This window comes from Bipolaris sorokiniana (assembly GCF_000338995.1).
Source record: "Bipolaris sorokiniana ND90Pr unplaced genomic scaffold COCSAscaffold_2, whole genome shotgun sequence".
In the NCBI taxonomy this organism is placed as follows: domain Eukaryota; kingdom Fungi; phylum Ascomycota; class Dothideomycetes; order Pleosporales; family Pleosporaceae; genus Bipolaris; species Bipolaris sorokiniana.
Window position 1 is genome coordinate 1069159 of NW_006911896.1, and position 18016 is coordinate 1087174.

General features: G+C 50.7%; 6 protein-coding genes across 6 annotated transcripts; 4 read left to right on the forward strand and 2 right to left on the reverse strand.

The window, feature by feature from the left end:
• Nucleotides 1–649: 649 nt before the first annotated feature.
• Nucleotides 650–2966, forward strand: COCSADRAFT_33185 (uncharacterized protein). Its single transcript, XM_007697287.1, has 2 exons — nucleotides 650–809; nucleotides 872–2966. Exons 1-2 carry the CDS (start codon nucleotides 677–679, stop codon nucleotides 2698–2700), a joined length of 1962 nt encoding a protein of 653 aa, XP_007695477.1. The 5' UTR covers nucleotides 650–676; the 3' UTR covers nucleotides 2701–2966.
• A 331-nt stretch (nucleotides 2967–3297) lies between these two features.
• Nucleotides 3298–4418, reverse strand: COCSADRAFT_33187 (uncharacterized protein). The gene is made up of 4 exons (XM_007697288.1): nucleotides 4201–4418; nucleotides 3887–4146; nucleotides 3776–3831; nucleotides 3298–3704 (listed from the first exon to the last, which is right to left on the reverse strand). The coding sequence occupies exons 1-4, from the start codon at nucleotides 4288–4290 to the stop codon at nucleotides 3658–3660; spliced, it is 453 nt and encodes a 150-aa protein (XP_007695478.1). The 5' UTR covers nucleotides 4291–4418; the 3' UTR covers nucleotides 3298–3657.
• Nucleotides 4419–7051: 2633 nt separating this feature from the next.
• COCSADRAFT_133744 (uncharacterized protein) lies at nucleotides 7052–10098 on the forward strand (the record flags this gene model as incomplete). Its single annotated transcript, XM_007697710.1, has 1 exon — nucleotides 7052–10098. One exon carries the CDS (start codon nucleotides 7052–7054, stop codon nucleotides 9623–9625), a length of 2574 nt encoding a protein of 857 aa, XP_007695900.1. The 3' UTR covers nucleotides 9626–10098.
• Nucleotides 10099–12628: 2530 nt separating this feature from the next.
• On the reverse strand, nucleotides 12629–15279 carry COCSADRAFT_167499 (uncharacterized protein; the record flags this gene model as incomplete). The annotated part of the gene is made up of 2 exons (XM_007697711.1): nucleotides 12629–14422; nucleotides 15247–15279. 2 exons carry the CDS (start codon nucleotides 15277–15279, stop codon nucleotides 12629–12631), a joined length of 1827 nt encoding a protein of 608 aa, XP_007695901.1.
• Nucleotides 15280–15289: 10 nt separating this feature from the next.
• Nucleotides 15290–16465, forward strand: COCSADRAFT_80227 (uncharacterized protein; the record flags this gene model as incomplete). Its single annotated transcript, XM_007697712.1, has 1 exon — nucleotides 15290–16465. A coding segment is annotated over one exon (1176 nt), but the record flags the coding sequence as incomplete, so codon positions are not given.
• A 175-nt stretch (nucleotides 16466–16640) lies between these two features.
• On the forward strand, nucleotides 16641–17936 carry COCSADRAFT_133752 (uncharacterized protein). Its single transcript, XM_007697713.1, has 3 exons — nucleotides 16641–16770; nucleotides 16830–17223; nucleotides 17284–17936. The coding sequence occupies exons 1-3, from the start codon at nucleotides 16673–16675 to the stop codon at nucleotides 17632–17634; spliced, it is 843 nt and encodes a 280-aa protein (XP_007695903.1). The 5' UTR covers nucleotides 16641–16672; the 3' UTR covers nucleotides 17635–17936.
• The last annotated feature ends 80 nt before the right edge of the window (nucleotides 17937–18016 follow it).

Below are 18016 nucleotides of genomic sequence, written 5' to 3' on the forward strand. Positions count from 1 at the left end.
GATGGTTCGGAACAAGCCTCGCCAAATGCCTCAAACACGAATCGTCCAGCCAATGTCTGGAGCCTCTTGTCCGCGCCCGACTGCTGTCATGGCTTTGTGGCGTCTATCTTTACGCTGCCTCTTGCCTGCTGCCTGTCGTGCTGGCCATGGTAGCACAGAGACACGAATGCACCTGGGAACCACACGCACAGTGCAGCGCCCGTCAATGACGACCGGTGTGTTATTATGTAAGCGAGAAGTGCAGGCGGTGCCAGTGCTGAGGGTGTAATGTAACGGATATGTATCCGTTGCGCCACAATGTGCGTCAACGGGCTTGGCTTACACTATGCCGTGCCATGCTCTTCGCAATGCTACTCTAAGTAAAGTATGTATGTACATGCCGGCCGGTACTAGCCAGTGAGTACTTGGATTGCACATGTTGATAAGAGAAAGGGCTATGTGGGTGTGTCTCGTGACCTGGCTCTGTGACTGCTCCCACTGTATACATACTGAACTAGACGAGTACCAGATAGACTACTACAAAACGCGTCCCAAGCGAAGCAAAAGCAATCCACAGCGCAAGGGCGGGTGATGCGTGGTCACGTGCACCGCGTCAATCTGGGGAACCCCAAACTAGTCTAGCATTCTTCTACCGCGTCAGACTTGCCCACGCCGTGCATCCCCCTCCAACCCGCCCATGGCTGACGCTGCCGCACAGTACAAGAAGCAGGACGGAACTGTCTCCGTCTCTGCCGATGGCAAGACGGTGGCTTGGAGGTCGGCCAGTGGCGCGCTTCCTCCCCTCTCGATAGCCATAGCAGACATCGCAAGTATGTCCACTAACGCCCATGCTTCGGCCCAGAAAACATTCAGGCAGCTGACTTGCGCCCAGATCTGCAGCAAACTCCCGCAACCGCAGCAAAGGCCTCAATCAAGATCGTCGTCAAGGAGCCATCGCCCCAAGCCGGTAACCATACTCTTACATTTACCTCCACCGCCGCTCGCGACGATCAGCAAACCATAACTGGCGCCTTGCGCAAATGGATCGAAAATTCAAAACAACAGGCTGCCCCTTCACCTGCACCCGTCGCGGCCAAGGCGGGTGAAGGCGATGGCGGCCCATCTGCCGCTATGGCCATGGCCCAGACCGTAGCAGCAGCGGCAAAAAGCGACCAAGATACCTACGACGATGCAAAGCTGCTTGCCGACACGGCCCTACAAATGTCATTACTCAATTCCAGTCCGGCCCTTCGACAACGTTTCGACCGTGCTCTTCTCGAGAAACCTGATTCTGTCTCGGTCCTGCAATTCTCAATGCAGTTCTGGTCAACCCGGGTACATATGTTGAGATCGCATGCCACAGAGAGATCTCAGGCCACAGGAACCTACAATGTCTTGTCTGTTATCAAGTCAAAATCCGTCAACGGTACTCTAATGTTGAACTTGACCAAAGAACAAATCGAGCTCCTCTTCAGGCAGCACCCAATAGTCCAAAAAGCATACAATGAAAATGTTCCCCCACTAACAGAGGGCGACTTTTGGGAAAGGTTCTTTCACAGTCGATTGATGAAGAAGCTCAAGGGTGAACGCATCCAAGACAAGGACGTGCTTGACCCCAAGTTGGACAAGTACTTGAGTTACGACGAAACAGCAGATAGCTCCCTGGACCTGCTTGCTGCCTCTATCCCAACTTTTATCAATATTGAGGCCAACGAAAACAATCACAGCCAAAAACAAGGTAATCGACCCGACTTCACCATGAATCCGGCGCATTACGAAAAAGCGCCCATTCTCCGCGTCCTGAATCGCATGAGCGAGAAGATGATGAACGAGGTGCCACCTTCAGATGCAAATCGGCATGGACCAGCCGGGGTCGATGAACAGACACACAAGGAGCTCCAGCTACGTGATCTCCAGCTTGCAGATGACGACAATCGGGTAGTACTCAAAGTACACGATCAAAGCCGATTCTTTTCGGCTGGACAAAGCGTGCATACCTCGACCAGTGCTGCGACATACACAAAGCGCACTCCTGCACAAGCATTATCCACTCTGCACGAAGATCTTCGCAAATTTGACGGCAACACTGGCCAGGCTTCTAAAGTTGATCTACATTCCCTCATCGAAATCAATGATGAAAGCAGTAGTGACGAGGAGGAATCTGTCCCCAAAAAGAAGACAAAGGTTGGCAGTAGATTATCACGGAAAGCGGCCTCTTCGCAAATCTTATTGGCTCTCAAGAAGCGACATCTGCACAATGATGACTATTCCTCATCCAAGTCTATCCCTACCGCCGAGCGAGCAAAGGAGCTTCATGTTTCTGAAGCTGTCCTCGACAATTTGACCATGACCCATAACACCACTGTCGAATTCCTACATTATTTCTGGGCAGTGTTCCACTCGGGAGATCCCGACCGTGCAAACGAGATTGCGAAGCTCATTGAGACACTCGATAAATCGCTTGATCGCATCAAGGCTGTTGCTGACATGGCAGAAGCAGAGCGTGCAGCTAGAATTGAGCACGCGCGAAAAGAAAACGAGTTCTCCAACCAAAGAGAACGCAAGAAGCGCAAGTTCGATCCTGAGGCTATTAGAGGAGGGGCGAAGGCTGTCAATCAAATCATAGATCCTCTACTCCGAGCGATAGACGCTGCGCGTCGTCAATACCAGACGGCACTTCGGGAACAAGTAGCCCGTAGCTCCTCAAACGCTGCCGCTTGAACCCATTTACCGGATGCAGTCATTTTTGTAGGTAAAATACCACACATCTTTTTGCATAGCGAAAGGCGTTCAGGGCACAGGGGCCTTGGGGTCCAAGTTAGCGGTTCAGCGCCCTTTTTTTTGCAGAGTAGGAAATGTATTCTGTCTGCGTATTTGATTCATTTTAGCCAATAGATGGTGAAGGGCCACCTTCATCTATCGTATAATGCAGCTGTTCTGTGTATACTACGATTCACAGATGAGACGCTCCTAGAATGACCTCACGCTGCATGTTGGAAATGTCTTGGATAAAGTATGCACAGCGCTGAGGCCAGAAGTGTCCAGACTATTTAACTAGCTTAAGTGCCGCATATTATATATTGAGGTTGGTGAAGTGACTGTTTATCGTGCCTTCCCAAGCAGATTATCGTGCCATTGCTAGTTGGGACAACTTCGGCACTAAGCAACCTAGCCCGTGTTTTCGCCCCACTTAACCCGCAGCTCGTCCATCTTCTCGAGAACTTTATCTCCACCACCTATCTCGTTACCGCTATGACAGCAATCGGGAGAGCCAGAGACATAGGCAGAAGCGCAGAAATCACCGTTTGGGGGAGCAAGTCTGATTCAGGGTTGCATAACAAGCATTAAGTGATATTGTCCCCTCAAGATACAGTCCAATACTAACAGAGAAACATACAACATGAGGCCTGGTCGACTTGAATCCAGTACCTAAACAAAAGAAACCGTGCTAGACATTAATAGGAAAGCTAGGGAATAACAACCAAAGACCGTCGCTAATGCAAATGAAGCGAATATATGGAAGAGCCGTGAGTGACAACGCCGGTATCTTCTGGCACTGGGAGCAATAACGAGGCATCTTTGACATCTATAGAGAAAAAGGCAGCATCGCAGACCCATTTGATGAGGCCAAGAAAGAATGATGTTGACTTTGTTTGAAGTCGAGGCCAGTACTCGGTTTCATCGCCGGAAGTGATCACGCGCTGGGTCATAGTAAAGGTGTGTTCCTGCTTTCTGTCAGTAAGGGCAGACAAGTGGCGAGACGTTTGTAGCCTCATTGTTGTGTTATATTACTCACCTCCTCGGCTTGAAGAAGAATTGTTGTTTGCGTTCCTGTCTCTCGGTCTGTTGTCCCTACAGAGACAGTGAGCACTGCTATGGCTCCAGATCATGGCCATGATTAACCTACCTATAGCGAAAGCTGTGCCAAAGATACCATCTAGCGACCCAGTTCTCTTCATTGACTGCGGTTCTGTAACAGCCCATGTAATAATATGGACGAGTCTCAGGGCAGGCATCGCGAACCACCGTTAACACACACGAATGCTTTGCGGTCTCGGATATCTCGTCCCACCTGTAGGGCTCGCATACGGACGGATCTGTCTTGGACTGGTCTGTCAAATTGTACGGGTTACTGCTTAGTGCATCTCGAGCGATTTCGGCTTCTTTCTGCGTGGACAGATGTATCAGCAGTTTTCTGTCGAACCTGATCTGTATTCGTACCAAGAGCAGTTTGTGAATACGATCACTAAGGCCTAATCGAGCGCAGATTGCACTTTTGTCGGCGCTCTGAGGAAGAGGGGGCATTGACATCTTTGGCAACTCTGTTTCGAAACTCGGTGTATTGCGACAGCCAGCGATACGCAGACTAGGATATGAAAATGTATGGCCGAAGTAGGGGGATCCGAAGGTGTATTTTCGTCTTTATATTTTGAGCCAGGATCCTTAGACACCGGTCGATCCCACGGAGGCTTCGTCACGTGACAACGGGGCACCAGTATCCCACTTCTTGTCGTAACATGGTGCATAAGCCACAGCGACAGGGACGCGGGATGTGCTGCGCTTCATCCCTTGACGGGTAGCGACTCATACCTACCACTACTCGTTCGGGCCGGAGCGCCATTTCGTTAACGCAACCTTGCTCGCAACCAGCGAATCTTCGGCCTTTTGCCTGGTTCCCGCCGATCCCACTGACAAGGTGGGTCACCTGGCTCTCGCGTATCCTCCCGTACAGACGGTAACGGTAGTTAGCTGCATATCGAAGCCAACACGGTGATTTGTTACAAGGGCGTCTGCTTCATATACACTGCTTGCATGGTGCTGTCGCGATAACCCGTAGATCTCTCGGTGTCATCCACCCTCTTTCGTTGGCGCCAGCTGTGACAGCACGTGCTAGGTTTGTTTCTCACGACAATGTCCACACTGCATGTTTCGGGCCGCCAGGTCACCATCATGCTCTGAGACCAAAAGTCCTGATGACGGGCATGAGCGATAGGCAAGGGTGAAGAAAAAAGAAGCAAACTCTGCAAGTTTAGGTATGGCTGTATGTATCTCAAGCCCTATCAAGATCAACCGCCAATAAAGTGTGGGATCTGAGGGTTCATGACACCAGCTGGGCACGTCCAGGCCTCCTAAACGTTTAGTTTTGAAGGCTACCGATGCGAATGCAGGTGCCCAGAAACAATAGGGCCGATCGAATCATGTACTTGTGGACAGGATGCAAAATCAGTCCACACGTACAGTCTGGTGGATCGTGCCCCGCAAGATAGAGTATGCTAGCTTTGCGCTTGCATGATGGTGGGCATGGTGCCGGCTACAATTCCACGAGTCACATATCGTCATTTAATACAAGACCAATGAGTAGACCCAGAAGCATGTAAGGAGTTCAGGTCGGACGATAGTGTATCCTGTAGAAGGCGCAAGCGAACGCACCGAGCAACAGTCACCAGAGTGATCCGACAACCTGAAACGAGGGAATCTGTGTGTTTCGAGACGGAAACGCATATCATCTGAAGATGACCATGTATACTGCATGCACCGTCAACACAGGAGCTTCTGGAAGCTTGCGGTTCCGAAAACTTCCCTACAACCCGATAACAGATTGAAGTCGCCGAAGAAGAGCCAAAGATAAAGTAATGGTATAGGTGGACAGATCAGCTACTCTGTGACTACGACCTCCTGCGTACCGAAATTGCTTGGAAATTTGTGTGTGAGAGAGAGGGAGAATCGCCCCTCGCGTCTCCACACGACATAGTTTTGAAGCCTTCTTATTCTACCAGGAGGCGTTTCGTGGCTACTCGCAGTGTCTATGGATGCATGCGCAACGTTTTAGTGGACGAGGATTGACGTGCAAATCAGCGACAAGCCACAAGCGTTATGCATTCGGCGTGGCCATGGAGCTTTGATACAAACCCTGAGGGCTCAAGCAGCTGGACTTGTCTGACCGTTTAGACATACTATATTGGCTCCGCCACAAACCGCTCGCGTGCTGTATTGGAAGTTTGTGGAGCGAACATGACAAGGAACAGGCTATCAGCTGGTGGCAGCCAGAGTCAAGCTCAGGATGCGCTCGGGTCGCTGATACGCCCTATTGCGGAAGCCAAAGTGGGTTAACCGCAGATGCCGCACGTTCAGTGAAGCTGACGTGTAGTTTGACGCCACAAGCGGATTTTCAGGGAATGCCATGACGCCTTCCGTCTTGGGGACATAGGGTACACGGGCACAGCAAGAGAAAGCGTCAGCCCACCTTGTTCGTGTAAGTGGCGTCGTAGAGGGTCGCGGATGTTCTGGCGGATCAAGACTAGGTTCGTAGGCAGTCCTTTGCAGGGGTGGACAGGCAATACACGCTATGCAAGGGTCCGTCCTAGTCCCATCTGGCCGCGCCACCACCGTGTTGATAATCCTCAAGGGCCGTTGTCCATCTTTTCTCTTCACACTGACAGGCTACAATGAGTCGTCTAGTCGATCAGCATCGTCGTGTGTTGCTCAAGTGGCTCGTACTCTGAGTCGGCCTGGGAGGCGCCACTCAATATGCTCTGCCCAGTTTGCACACGGCCACTACTACCCAACCGAGACCCAAAAAATAAAGGCCGCCCACTGAAGAAAGGAGCACACACCGAGACAAGCACAGCTGGTATTGCTTTTCCCTGTCGTTTGCGACAAAGCGGAAACGTCTGGAGTCTTAGGGGGGCCCCATGGGCGGAGCATTTTCATTGGCCTGTGCTGCCCATGTACTGCCGAGTCAGATACAGTAGTATCTTTCTCTCGCTTGCCCGTAGCAGAAACCGAGACTGCGCCTACCATGGTCACACACACACACAAGTTTGCCGGGCGAGGCCCAGGTGCGAATCTACTCTATTTGTCTGGGTAGCCATGGGCCGAGCAACTGCAACCGCAGCTGCCGACTTGCATCATCGGGAAGGACGTTGTAAAGAAGCGTGCAGGATCGCTGCAGTGCCCACAGGATGACGATATTGGGGTTGCATCCACCAGGTCCCGCCTTCATGCACATTACGATCCAAGTATCGATCGCATCGCATCTTGGGCATAAGTACATTGACGACATGGCACGAGCATGACACCCATCCACCGGCTCAACAACCCCGGTCCACTGCATCGCAGTAATCACCGGCAGCCCGCATGTGGAGCTAAAACTGCACGATACGATTCCCACGCTGCTGCCATGGATGAATTGCATGGAGGGAATGCGAATCCGCACGCTTTTTCGCCTCATGCACTATGTCAAGAGTCCCTCACCCATCAAAAAGCCTTGGTCAATACAGGCTCATCACGTTTGCAAATGAGTAGTCAGCCGGGCTTCGCGCCAGACCATAATGGCTGCACCCGTCATTATAGCTCCGGAGTAGACGACGTTCAAGACTGCCCCAGGCAACAGTGTGCAAGAGGTAGAGCTGTGCCTACCAATCTTGCATTTCGGCTCGCAAATCGATCCAATGGCGTTCCTCTTGCCACAATTGTTGAGCAAGGTTCCTGCTCCACGCTAAACTCCCAGGGCTCCCTCCTCAGTCCCTGTCCGTTTGCCTCGTTGCGGGTGGTGAAAAATACGTCACCTAACTACCATGTTTTACCTAAGGCCTCGCCGGGTCTCGATAGGCGTGCTCTCCAGCTCAATATAGAAAATGGGCAGCCAGAGTCAGTTCTAGATCCAACCACTCGAGAGTTTTCCAAGCCATCTTACAAGGATGTCGGCAGCTTGTCTCCGCAGGATAAAACCACCACCCCATCTTTACAGACCATTTTGGATCGTCCACGAGCTTTACAACATCAAACATGGGAGATAGACTGTGACAGAAATAGCAAAAATGTCAAGGATCTTGTCCGTTGTGTACTTCACAACGTCCGAGCTGTCTCACGAACCCGATCCAGGTCGTCCTCAACGCATACACCTATCGCTGAGCATCCTCATAACCGGCAAGAGACGAGAGATTGTACCCCAAATAGTCAGGTTTGTGGCCCTGATAAGTTCAAGTCGGAAAATAAGGTGTTGGCTGCACTAGCTGGTGTACCCTCTGCGCCCCTGGGCGCGACTCAACTGCCAGCTCATCAACATCAAAGCAGGGATAGGTGGGCTCTGAACACAGCCTTTAAACCTTCGGCTCGTCTAGACTTGCTCTCGCACCAGGATATGCTCTCGTCACACACCCAACTCGGAGCGACACATCCGTTGTCAAAACCTTCGATTGGAAAAGAGGGTTGTCACGACAATGTCTCGAAAATCTCAGCTCAAAGAGGAAGTTCCAGTCTAGAAGGGAATACCTTTTATGGTGTCTCTTTGTCGAGGAATGCCACTCATTCCTGGATAGAGGTTGATCGTGCAGGGGACGCTAGTCAAAATGCCAGCTTTTGTAGCACTGTATCCACATCTTATTCTGGTAGTGTAGTTGGTGTAGATGTCGATCTTCAACACGAATTTCCTCAGAAGATATGCCAATCGCCTTCATCTACACCTGTAGCGCCGGTATGGTTCACCCCCCAGGTGGCAGAGCCGGAGCGACATGCTTCACTTTCTGGATCTCCTGAAGCCAAACAGTCGCCGGAAACGGAACGGCCACGTCGGTCCATCACCTCATCTGCTCTGACGAATCTGCTTCCAATAGCAGAAGCCTCAGGAATTGTTCGCAGAAACTACGAGACACCGAAAATATCATTCTTTTCGCCATCTGGTCGCCTGATCCAGCCAGAGGGTAGTTCCTCACCCGGCACAACAAGCACTTCCGACTTCAGCGGCTCGCCCGTGGCCAATGCATCTGCAAGCATAAATCCTACCCCTGATTCCTATAATGTATTTCCAGCAACATGTCTACCTCCTCCACGGCCTTCCCTGAGACCAATGACGACTCTACCCACATCTTCGGTACCGCTCCCTGCCAACTTGCGACACCACCACAACTACAGACGTCCTGAAAAGTCGCAGATCAATCCTGAAATAGAACATGCGCATTCATTCAACAAGACCAGTCTAGGGGTCAAAGGATGCGACAGCATTGTACAGACTAGGACGCTCCCTGTCAACACTCAGACGCGCCAATCGTATGGAAAGACAAAGGTACACTATCAGCACAGAAGAGACAGGTCGGTAAGGTTGTTCAAAGGCAATATCAAGTCGAAGGTGAGGTCTCGTAAAGCCCGATTGATGACAGTCATGAGCACGACGACTGTGAAAGGAAGAAATCTTGGTAAGCAAGACGAAGTAATCACACACGCTAGCATGCCTCACAAACGGAAATGTGTATCCGTCGCTACTCCTGACAGGAAGCGCATACCCAGTCGGCACGTAAGACGAGAAGGCAAGACAGGACTCCTCGGACCGGTAGCCGGACATGTGTTGCGCATCTGCTTCTGTCAGCCATACGACGGCGCAGGCAAGCCGACACATGATGTCGCCGCGAAAACCTTTTGCATAAAAAGCCACACTAGCGAGATGCACGGAAAGTCAAACAAGGAAACACGTCCTATAACCGCAACGGAAACGCACGTCGTAGACGCCGTTCTACCCAACGCTCGGGTCGTCACGGGGGTCAACCGGAAGATCAACACCTCCAACCATATTCGCATGCGGATGAGCAGCCGCAGGGAATACGGTAATCTGACCATGAAATCCCATCTTCCATGTCAGACTGCACTATAATAACGCTACGAAGACTGTATGCAAATGTGTGTGTGCGTGCCGTATGGGTGTGCGCGTGTGTGAGTGGGGGGTTAATTATGCGTTTCGGATACGAACGCCGCTGTCCATCCAGCAACCATGGAATTTCTCTTGTAGGCATACTGCTTATCCCCCCCTCCTCTTCTCTCACTCACATCCCTCGGTTCCAAGAGAACCAGGATCGGCACATTTCTCTACCCACCTCTAGTCTCTTTTTTCTCTCTCTCTCTCTCTCTCTCTCTGTTTCCTTAAATGACTGCAGGTGTGTTTTGTTGTATTGAAACATTCCCACATTACGTTACATTACATATTAAAGGAAGCAATGAAAAACAAGCCAATCCCAGTTCTTCTCTCATGCACTCTTTCTCTCTCTTTTTTTCTTGGCTGGCTGACTGGCTGGATGGCTTACTACTCCCACAACCACACCCACACGCCCCCCGTGCATAAAAGAGCGTTTTCTGACATTTCCGCAAACGGGCAGTCCGGCAGGGCTTTTTACCCTTCTTTTGCTTTTCTTTTATGCTACTCAAATAGGCAGACTTGGCGCCAGGATCGTCCTCCATTTGCCTGCGCGGCTGCCGTCGTCGGTAGGAAGGAAAAGCAAAAGATTGCTTATATTCGTTGCATATCTTGGTGTATGGTACACATACATACACAGATATGTTTGTGGAGGGGTGTGTGGCTGTGGCTGTGGGTGTGGCTGGAAGCGTTGTGCCCATTTCTCGCATGCATATACGTGTGTGGTGCAAGAAAAACCTGTATTCAGGGCTCTAGTATGGGCATACGTGAGGGTGTGGTTGTTTGTTGCCTGTATGTGTGCTGGACTGGACTGGGCTGCACTAAATCGGACTGGACTGCGCAAGGTACACACTAAAACAGCACAGCGATTTTGATGGAAGGATTGAGGGCAGTGGTGTCTGGGAAGATCATTGCATGGATTTACCCTCTTTTTTCTTTCCTTTTTCTTCTTTGCGCGTTACTTGTTCACTCTTTTTCTCAGTGCGGGGACTAACATGCTTGCGGTAACCATGCCTCGGTTTGTGCGACGTGTGACTGTTTGGGAATGAATATATGGGCGGGGAAAAACGGGGGTCTCGGGGTTTTGCTTTTCAGGCTCTTTTGGGGTGATGTGCATCATGGGTCGTGTTGGTGTGGGTGTCGCATTTGGTTGTGGCACCTTTGTGAAGGATATGGTGCTTGTTTGGTATGATCCATGTATCGCCGACGTGGGGAGATGATGATAGGTATGGTGAGCAGCTGGGGTGTGTGTGGAAAGTCGGCAGAAGAAAAGCTGGCTGCCGAATTGGTAATGCAGGGCGTTTGGTTTTTTTCTTTGCTTTACTTTGCCCTTATCAGATTGACGCGGGTGATCTTCTCCCAGGATGCGTATGGGTTGCTTTCATATGGGGAAAACAGACTTGGGTGCACCATGGAGTACACTACGTAGGCAACAGCAAAAACTATAGATCACATGTCTGAATGTAGAACGGCGATTCAGGAAACCCTTGCGAAAGGTCTAGATTTGGGTTGGAAACATGTCGGCATTCCGAAGTAATTCGGACGGTATTCTCACTACGTGTGAATACGCATGCTAGTTCAATCTACTTTGACGAATTGCCACAACATATCTTTTAACATACCGTTCAGAGAACGCACTGAAACCACCACAACTACATGATACAATGCACTCCCCAAAGCAACAAGACATATCCAAAAGAAAAAGAAAAGCGACAGCTCGGTTTGGTCACACGGTAGGCATAGCCACCTCAACGGTTTGCCGCATCGGCGATTGCAGCTTTTGTTTTGAAACTGAGCAAGACACGCATAACAGCGGCGAGCCGACCAGCCGGTTGTATAATTCCGAAACGGCAAGAAAAACGAAGGCCAGGCTTGTAAAACCAGTTGTTACGAAACAGCAAATAAAGGCGTTCCGTTCATACGGTGGGCGGGCTAATCCCGGTAGTCTGTGCATGGGACGGGGTGCTGAGCGTGACGGGTTGGAAACTTGCTTCTTGTTTTCCTTGAAAGGGAGTTGAGGGCGAAGGGGGGAAGCATTACGCGCGTTGCGGGGCGTATTTTTTCTTTTTATGCTCCCCCACAGTTGGCGGGCAAAGCAATGAATTGCCAGTAAGCGTATGGCGATGCACATACCATCATGCAGCCCATGCGGATGGGATGAGGCCGGGTAAAGAAAGAGACTGCGGCTGGAATGAGGAAAAGTGTTGCCATAAAGTGGTGCGATGAAGTGGTGTCATTCTTGACAAATTGTCCAATCGCTCGTCTAGAAGATTAATGGCCAGCTGAAATGTGTATCTCACTGCACAGTGGCGAACCAAAGGAGGGCATACCAGACCTGGAGACTAATAACGAAAAGATTATAGCGTAAGGATGGGTGTGTATGTTGGTGGGAGAAAATAGGGTTCTTGATTGTATACAATTGTTTTTTGCCGACCCGAGTCCTGTCCATCCGCTAGCAGCGGGATCACCGAGCAGGAGATGCTAAAATATGCAGCTCTGTGCACTTGCACGGCTACACTTGCCGGAGTTTGTACACCTAGTGTAAACGACTCGCAAAAGTCGCCTCCGGGTGTTGTGCTCACCCCTGCCTGCTCGTCATGTCCAATGGCCGTGGTCTCTTGTCGATCAATCCCCACCGCCTCACTCGCGCATCATCGACCCGAGGGCCTGGTAACGCACCTGCAGGACAGAATCCCATTCGGGATAAAATGATATGGGAATCCTTCATAAGGTTGTCAATTTCCTATTTCGAACGTATGCGCATGTTGTGATGAGCGCATGGAGAAGAAAAAGCAAATACCGTATATGATGCTGACTTGTGGGCTTTGCTGCGCCCTGTATGCCAGGGTAGGCGAAGAGGTTGTCGATCAGTCTCCTCGGTACCGCGAAGGGAAGTGATATTTGAAATGTGGGCGAATCAGTGGAGCATGCCGCGGAGGGGCGATCAGCTCAGCTGTCATGTGTGGCTTAGTATGGATTGCTTGACTTGTCGGCCCAGAGATCTTTCCAAAACTGCTTGAAGCCATACTGCTTCTCTCGACGCTCATCTCGCACGCGGACGGGACCGCCAATGATGTTATCGAGAACACTCCTCTGACCAGAAGTATACCCAGTGTCTGTCTTCTTCGGCGGTCTCCGCGTCCGTTCAATGATGGCTGCAGGAAGCTGAGGCGCAACGTCAGCAAAGCACGAATTCAGCTCACGTTGGAGGTTGAAGTAGGGTCTTTTGGCTAGTTCGGGTGCCTGTAGGTTGTAACTACGCGCTTTGTCGTTGAGGTCCTTGATTGCTACAGCTAGGTAGCTGCCTTCAATACGCTCCCAGTCAGGATCGCGGAAAGGATGCGACGCTGGAGGCACTGTTGTTTCCGGAGTTTGAAGCGGCACTTCCATCGTTTCCTTTGAGACGTCTTCCACAGAAACCACAGACGGGTTCTGGGCTACAGCTTCCGGAGAAGCGTCAAGGGTGACCTTCTCAGCTACTACCTTTTCCACAATGACTGGCTCAGAATTGGGATCTTCAGCTAGTCGAGATACTTTAAGTTCTCCTGATAACGAAATTTGAGACATATGACCATCGTCATTGGTGGTGGTAAAGGTTTCCTGCTTCCTCAATGGATTCGAAATGAGCTCGGCTTTGGCATATGCCTCAGCTCTCCTCACTTGCTCCACTAGCGAGCCACCTTTGCTGGCTATCATACGCGCTGCATGTCGCTTCCAGTCTGCGCGTAAACGGGTTCTGAATTTCCTTGTTGCTGACGTAAGTTCCTGTTGTTTCTCAATCCATGGCGGCACTATTTCCTGTCTTTGAATAATCTTATTCATGAAGTACTCGGTTGTATCGATGAAGGGGCTGGATGCATTGTAGTCCCGTTCGACATTAGCATTCTTGCCTCGAGGGATGTTCTTGAACTGTCCACGGGCGATTGCGTCCTCGATTCTCTTATTCGCAAGCGAAGCAAGGCCTTGTATCGTTCCAGGGACAATGGCGCGTGCACCAGGTTCAAATCGATCCTTGAGTTCTTGGAGCCGCTTCTCACGATCTGCAGCGTCGATGTCTCCGTTTTCCACCAATGTCGTATACACCAAACTCCTGTCGCGAGCATTCGCCAGCCGCAACCCATCGCCTCCCTTGCCTCGCTTGTGACCGGTGTCGATCGACTGTGATGGTTGTACGCCAGGTATCTTTGGTGGGCGGCCCAGTCGCATGGGCTTGTGGGCATCATTCAGCATGCGCAAGCTGGCATCGTGGATGGATTCAGTGCCACTCCATGCGTCGGCAGTAGCAAGGTCGCGCGTGTGGCGAGAGGCAGAGGCGGGGAGCTCTGCCTCGGACGACCTGAGGTTGGCGGCGGCAATGCGTTGCTCCAGCTGTGCCTTGAGATCCGGACTGAATCCAGCTTCTTCAACAGCTTTCATTGCGCCATGTCCACCAGACACCAAGGCTTCTTCGCTCATGTCTCGCAGTCGCCGGGTCAGAGCCCCCTCTTCCTTCTCCTCTCCAGTCTTTCCAATTGAATTCATATCTCCTGGATCCTCAAAGCCACTGCCACCATCGTTGGGCTCCTTGCCCTGGGTTGCCGCCTGCCCATACCACCTCACATTGCCGCCCGCGACGGCTCGAACTGGGGTGAAGACATATGGTCTTCGTTTTGTGCGCAGGGAGCCTGCACAAATATATCGTCTGGACAGCTTGGATACGGGCATACAGGGAACTTCAGCAATGTACCGTATCGTGGCGAAGGAATGGATCGGAATGCAAAGCTACTTCAAACAATGCGTCTCTCACGTCATGACGATAAGTTCAAAGATTAGCGCGTCTTCGTTATCGATAGCGGATTCCTGCCGAGGCTCTCCCGTGGACGGGAGAGCCTCGCACTTATTTACATCTAATACACTAGTTTACATTTAAGCTCTCTGTCACCCGCTCCTTACTTGCTGCTAATGTGAACTTGTCAGTTCTGTCGAGAAATGACGTGGGTCCACGCTACATCAAACCTTGAACAGGAGTATCAGACCTCACTTCTATCAACCCTTAACTTCTAGCTATGCAACTATTTAAGGCGATCATAATAATTGGAAGAGGCCCACAGATACACTTAGCTTTGAGGCAGGAAGATGATCTATTGATTGGACCTTGATGGAACAAGGCCTTAAGTTCGGGAGATAAGGCCAGGAGGAACTTTAGGGGTTTTCGAAGTCTGCCTTGCGAACTGCTCGAAAACGACTCTCTATTTGCTTCGAATGTGCCCACAGGATATCATCACCAATAGACTTATCACGTTGTACTTGGGGCCTTGGAGCAGTCGTTGTGTTGATTGGACGAACAGTATCAATGACCCGATACGAGCAATGCGAGCAGCTCAGCCTCCACAACAAAGCTTGGCGCAATTAACCATGAAATATACAAGCAACACGAATACCAAAGCATGTACTCGGTTTCCTGTTCTTTTGGAACTGACACAAAACACTGCATAACGAGATATCCGCTATTTTGGCAGATGTTACATCCAAACATGGAAAAGCAGAAGCATACCACTGTGATTTCTGAGAGCGAACAGGAAGATCCAAAGGTAGATGAACATCACCAAACCTGTTTCTATTATCTGGTTTTCTGACATGTTGTAGACCCCTATGACAAATTTCACGCCTGTATCCCCACTTGATGAGATCGAAGTAAATCGCGTTCGTACAGAGACGACTCTGCGGTCTGAGATTGCCACCAACCCACGATCAACTTTCCATGTATACGCCAAGCACGAATGTCACAAGTGTATTTCGCCAGTGATAGATCCGGGAAAAGAGAGATGGTGTGGCCCAAACCTAAAAGAACAAAAAGCGAAGCGTTTGCAGAAACAGGAGCGCAAGAAATCCGGATTACCCCCCGTTGAGCCGGATGACAATGCTTTCTTTATGCATCAACCATACCTGTCGTTTCATGTACCACCTCGAGTCCTGTACACGGGCAGTAGCAAGTACACGGCGAAGCCTGCTGTACTTATACACGACGGTTGTTTCTGGAGAGATTATAAGTTACAACTAGGACCGTCAATCAGCCAACCAGGTGTGATTGACCCACGCGGTGTAGTCTCATGGCGCCATAATGGAGGCGACAAGAAGGCACTCAAGGCCGATGAACACAAGCTCAAGGGCTACAAAGTCAGAGGATGGAGGCTTTGGGGAGAAACAGGAAAGAAATACGTACACACTGTCAGAGCGAACCGAGAGGCAGGTAAAGGTCCGGATCCCGATGTGTTTGAAGTCAAGGACCCCGAGTTTGAGAAACCTATGGTAGCCGAAGAGGTCGTTCACTTGCGGTGGATAAGCCCATTATCTCGCCATACTCGATGCTACCACTTCCACTACATGGGCATTGATTTTTACTGGAAAGGAACGGCTTCGGTCAGCGAATCAAGGGCTTGTGGCCTGTTTCTGCGCTTCAATCACCTGAAGCTTGTTGCCAGACTTCCAATCGTTGACGACAAGAAACATGAACAGGATGAACTGTGTTTGGGCAAATATACGTGCTCCATTGCAGCCAAGAAGAATGGCACTCTGGAGTTTTTCGACGATGCAATTTTGGGTTTGGTCGATGCATACGCCCCCTCAATGCTCGGCTTGAGTTCTGACGAAGGGCAATTGGAGGAGAATACGAGAAACAAGAGAGTATTGAGGCTGAGGAAAAGTACGCTGTACCAAGTATTCATGGCCACAGCAACGTGCATGATCCGGAGTGAAAAGGAAAAGAGGCATACACTGTTAGAGCTGTTGACGGTTGCAGCAGAAGGTGGAGGTTCGGGTGGATGATAGGGTAATATAAAGGACATTGCCATATCACTATGTGAACAATGGTTCTCTCGGTATGATAATACTAGTACTTTCCATGAGGACATGGTTGATCTCGTGAGGAATTGCTTCGGCGCGATGACGTTGGTCCCGCTGCATACTAATTGTCTGTGCTTCCCCAAGCATGTGTAGTAGCAACCATCCCACCACTGTCAAAACCGCATCACCATGTCACAACTTGTCATTTCACGCGTAATCTTACGTTACAGCTTACATAGCGCCCCTCGCACATCACTGAGGCTCATTGAAGCGCCAGGTCGCATTCTGTAAGCTCCAATGTTGCTTGGCCCAAATATGAAAGTTCCGCTTCGCTCACACCACCCAGGCCTGCTCTCCGCTTCACAACACCACAATGCTCTTCGCACGCCGTCCGCGGGTTTTCTTCAAATCCACAGCTGCAAAAAAAGGCGGGTAAAGCGAATAGGTCACACGCTCGAACCGACTCGAACCCACCGGTGAACAAAGGTGTTCCTCCAACCCCCACCGATGAAGCCTACGACGTCTCTGGGCTGGAGTCGCAGATACTCAAAGCAATTGAGAAGCTCACACATGAGCTGAGTCAGCTAAGAAGCGGAGGAAAGCTCAACCCGGATATCGTAGAAAGCTTGAAGGTGCAGTTGGGTACGGCTGGACATGGCAAAGAGACTGTGAGGTTGGGAGATATTGCCCAAGTCGTTCCAAGAGGAAGAGTACTGAATGTCATCTGCGGAGAGGAAGGGGTATGTTCCGACAGCATCCGTGGTATGGAACTGCAGCATGTCCAGGCTAACATTTACCAGCACATCAAGCCCATAACCACCGCCATTGCCGCCTCACCGCACTCTCTCACACCTCTCGCCCCCGAACCCTCCAACCCTCTTACCATCCAGGTCCCTCTGCCGCCGCCGACTGGAGAATCACGTCGTGCAGCTGTTGAGTCGGCTGTCAAGGCTGCCGAGCGTGCCGACAAGCTCATACAACAGGCCCGACAGGAACACAATAAGAAGCTCCGAAAGTACGACGTCAACCGTGAAGTGCTCCCGGATGATCTCCAAAAGGCCAAGAAGTTAATGGAAGATGTGGTTAAGAAGGGCCATGTTGAGGTTAAACGCATCAGTGACGGTGCCAAGAGGGTTCTTGAAAGCCAATAGCGGCACACAGGCTGTACATACTGTATACGCATCCGATGCTCCGAATTTTGACATGATGTATTGAAATGTCTAGGGGTTGCCCTTTGCGTTAACCGGTTCAATCTTTGACCAGACGGCATGACTGTTTATCACGCGCCATGGCTTACTTCATAGCCGGACACGGCATGGGGCCTTCACCTCATTTACCTATATTGTTGCGTCAAGAATACGCTTACACCGATGAAGTTTCGCCTAAGATAGTGACTGCCCACGAAGTGTTCTTATAAAATCAACTGGCCGTGGAAGGCAGGTTAGCAAGTGAGGCTTGAAAGAAAATTCGCCAACATACATATTAATGAGTCAAAAGAGGGCTTTCGGCTGTCGTGTCAAACTATTTCCGGCC

Coding starts and splice junctions, on each gene's coding strand:
- COCSADRAFT_133752 (XM_007697713.1), top strand. CDS start 16,673: ATGTCACAACTTGTCATTTCACGCGTAATCTTACGTTACAGCTTACAT. Junction 16,771..16,829: donor GAAGCGCCAGGTCGCATTCT/GTAAGCTCCAAT, acceptor CACACCACCCAG/GCCTGCTCTCCGCTTCACAA. Junction 17,224..17,283: donor TCATCTGCGGAGAGGAAGGG/GTATGTTCCGAC, acceptor AACATTTACCAG/CACATCAAGCCCATAACCAC.
- COCSADRAFT_33187 (XM_007697288.1), bottom strand. CDS start 4,290: ATGTCAATGCCCCCTCTTCCTCAGAGCGCCGACAAAAGTGCAATCTGC. Junction 4,147..4,200: donor GTATTCACAAACTGCTCTTG/GTACGAATACAG, acceptor CTGTCCACGCAG/AAAGAAGCCGAAATCGCTCG. Junction 3,705..3,775: donor TTCTTCTTCAAGCCGAGGAG/GTGAGTAATATA, acceptor GACAGAAAGCAG/GAACACACCTTTACTATGAC.
- COCSADRAFT_33185 (XM_007697287.1), top strand. CDS start 677: ATGGCTGACGCTGCCGCACAGTACAAGAAGCAGGACGGAACTGTCTCC. Junction 810..871: donor AGCCATAGCAGACATCGCAA/GTATGTCCACTA, acceptor ACTTGCGCCCAG/ATCTGCAGCAAACTCCCGCA.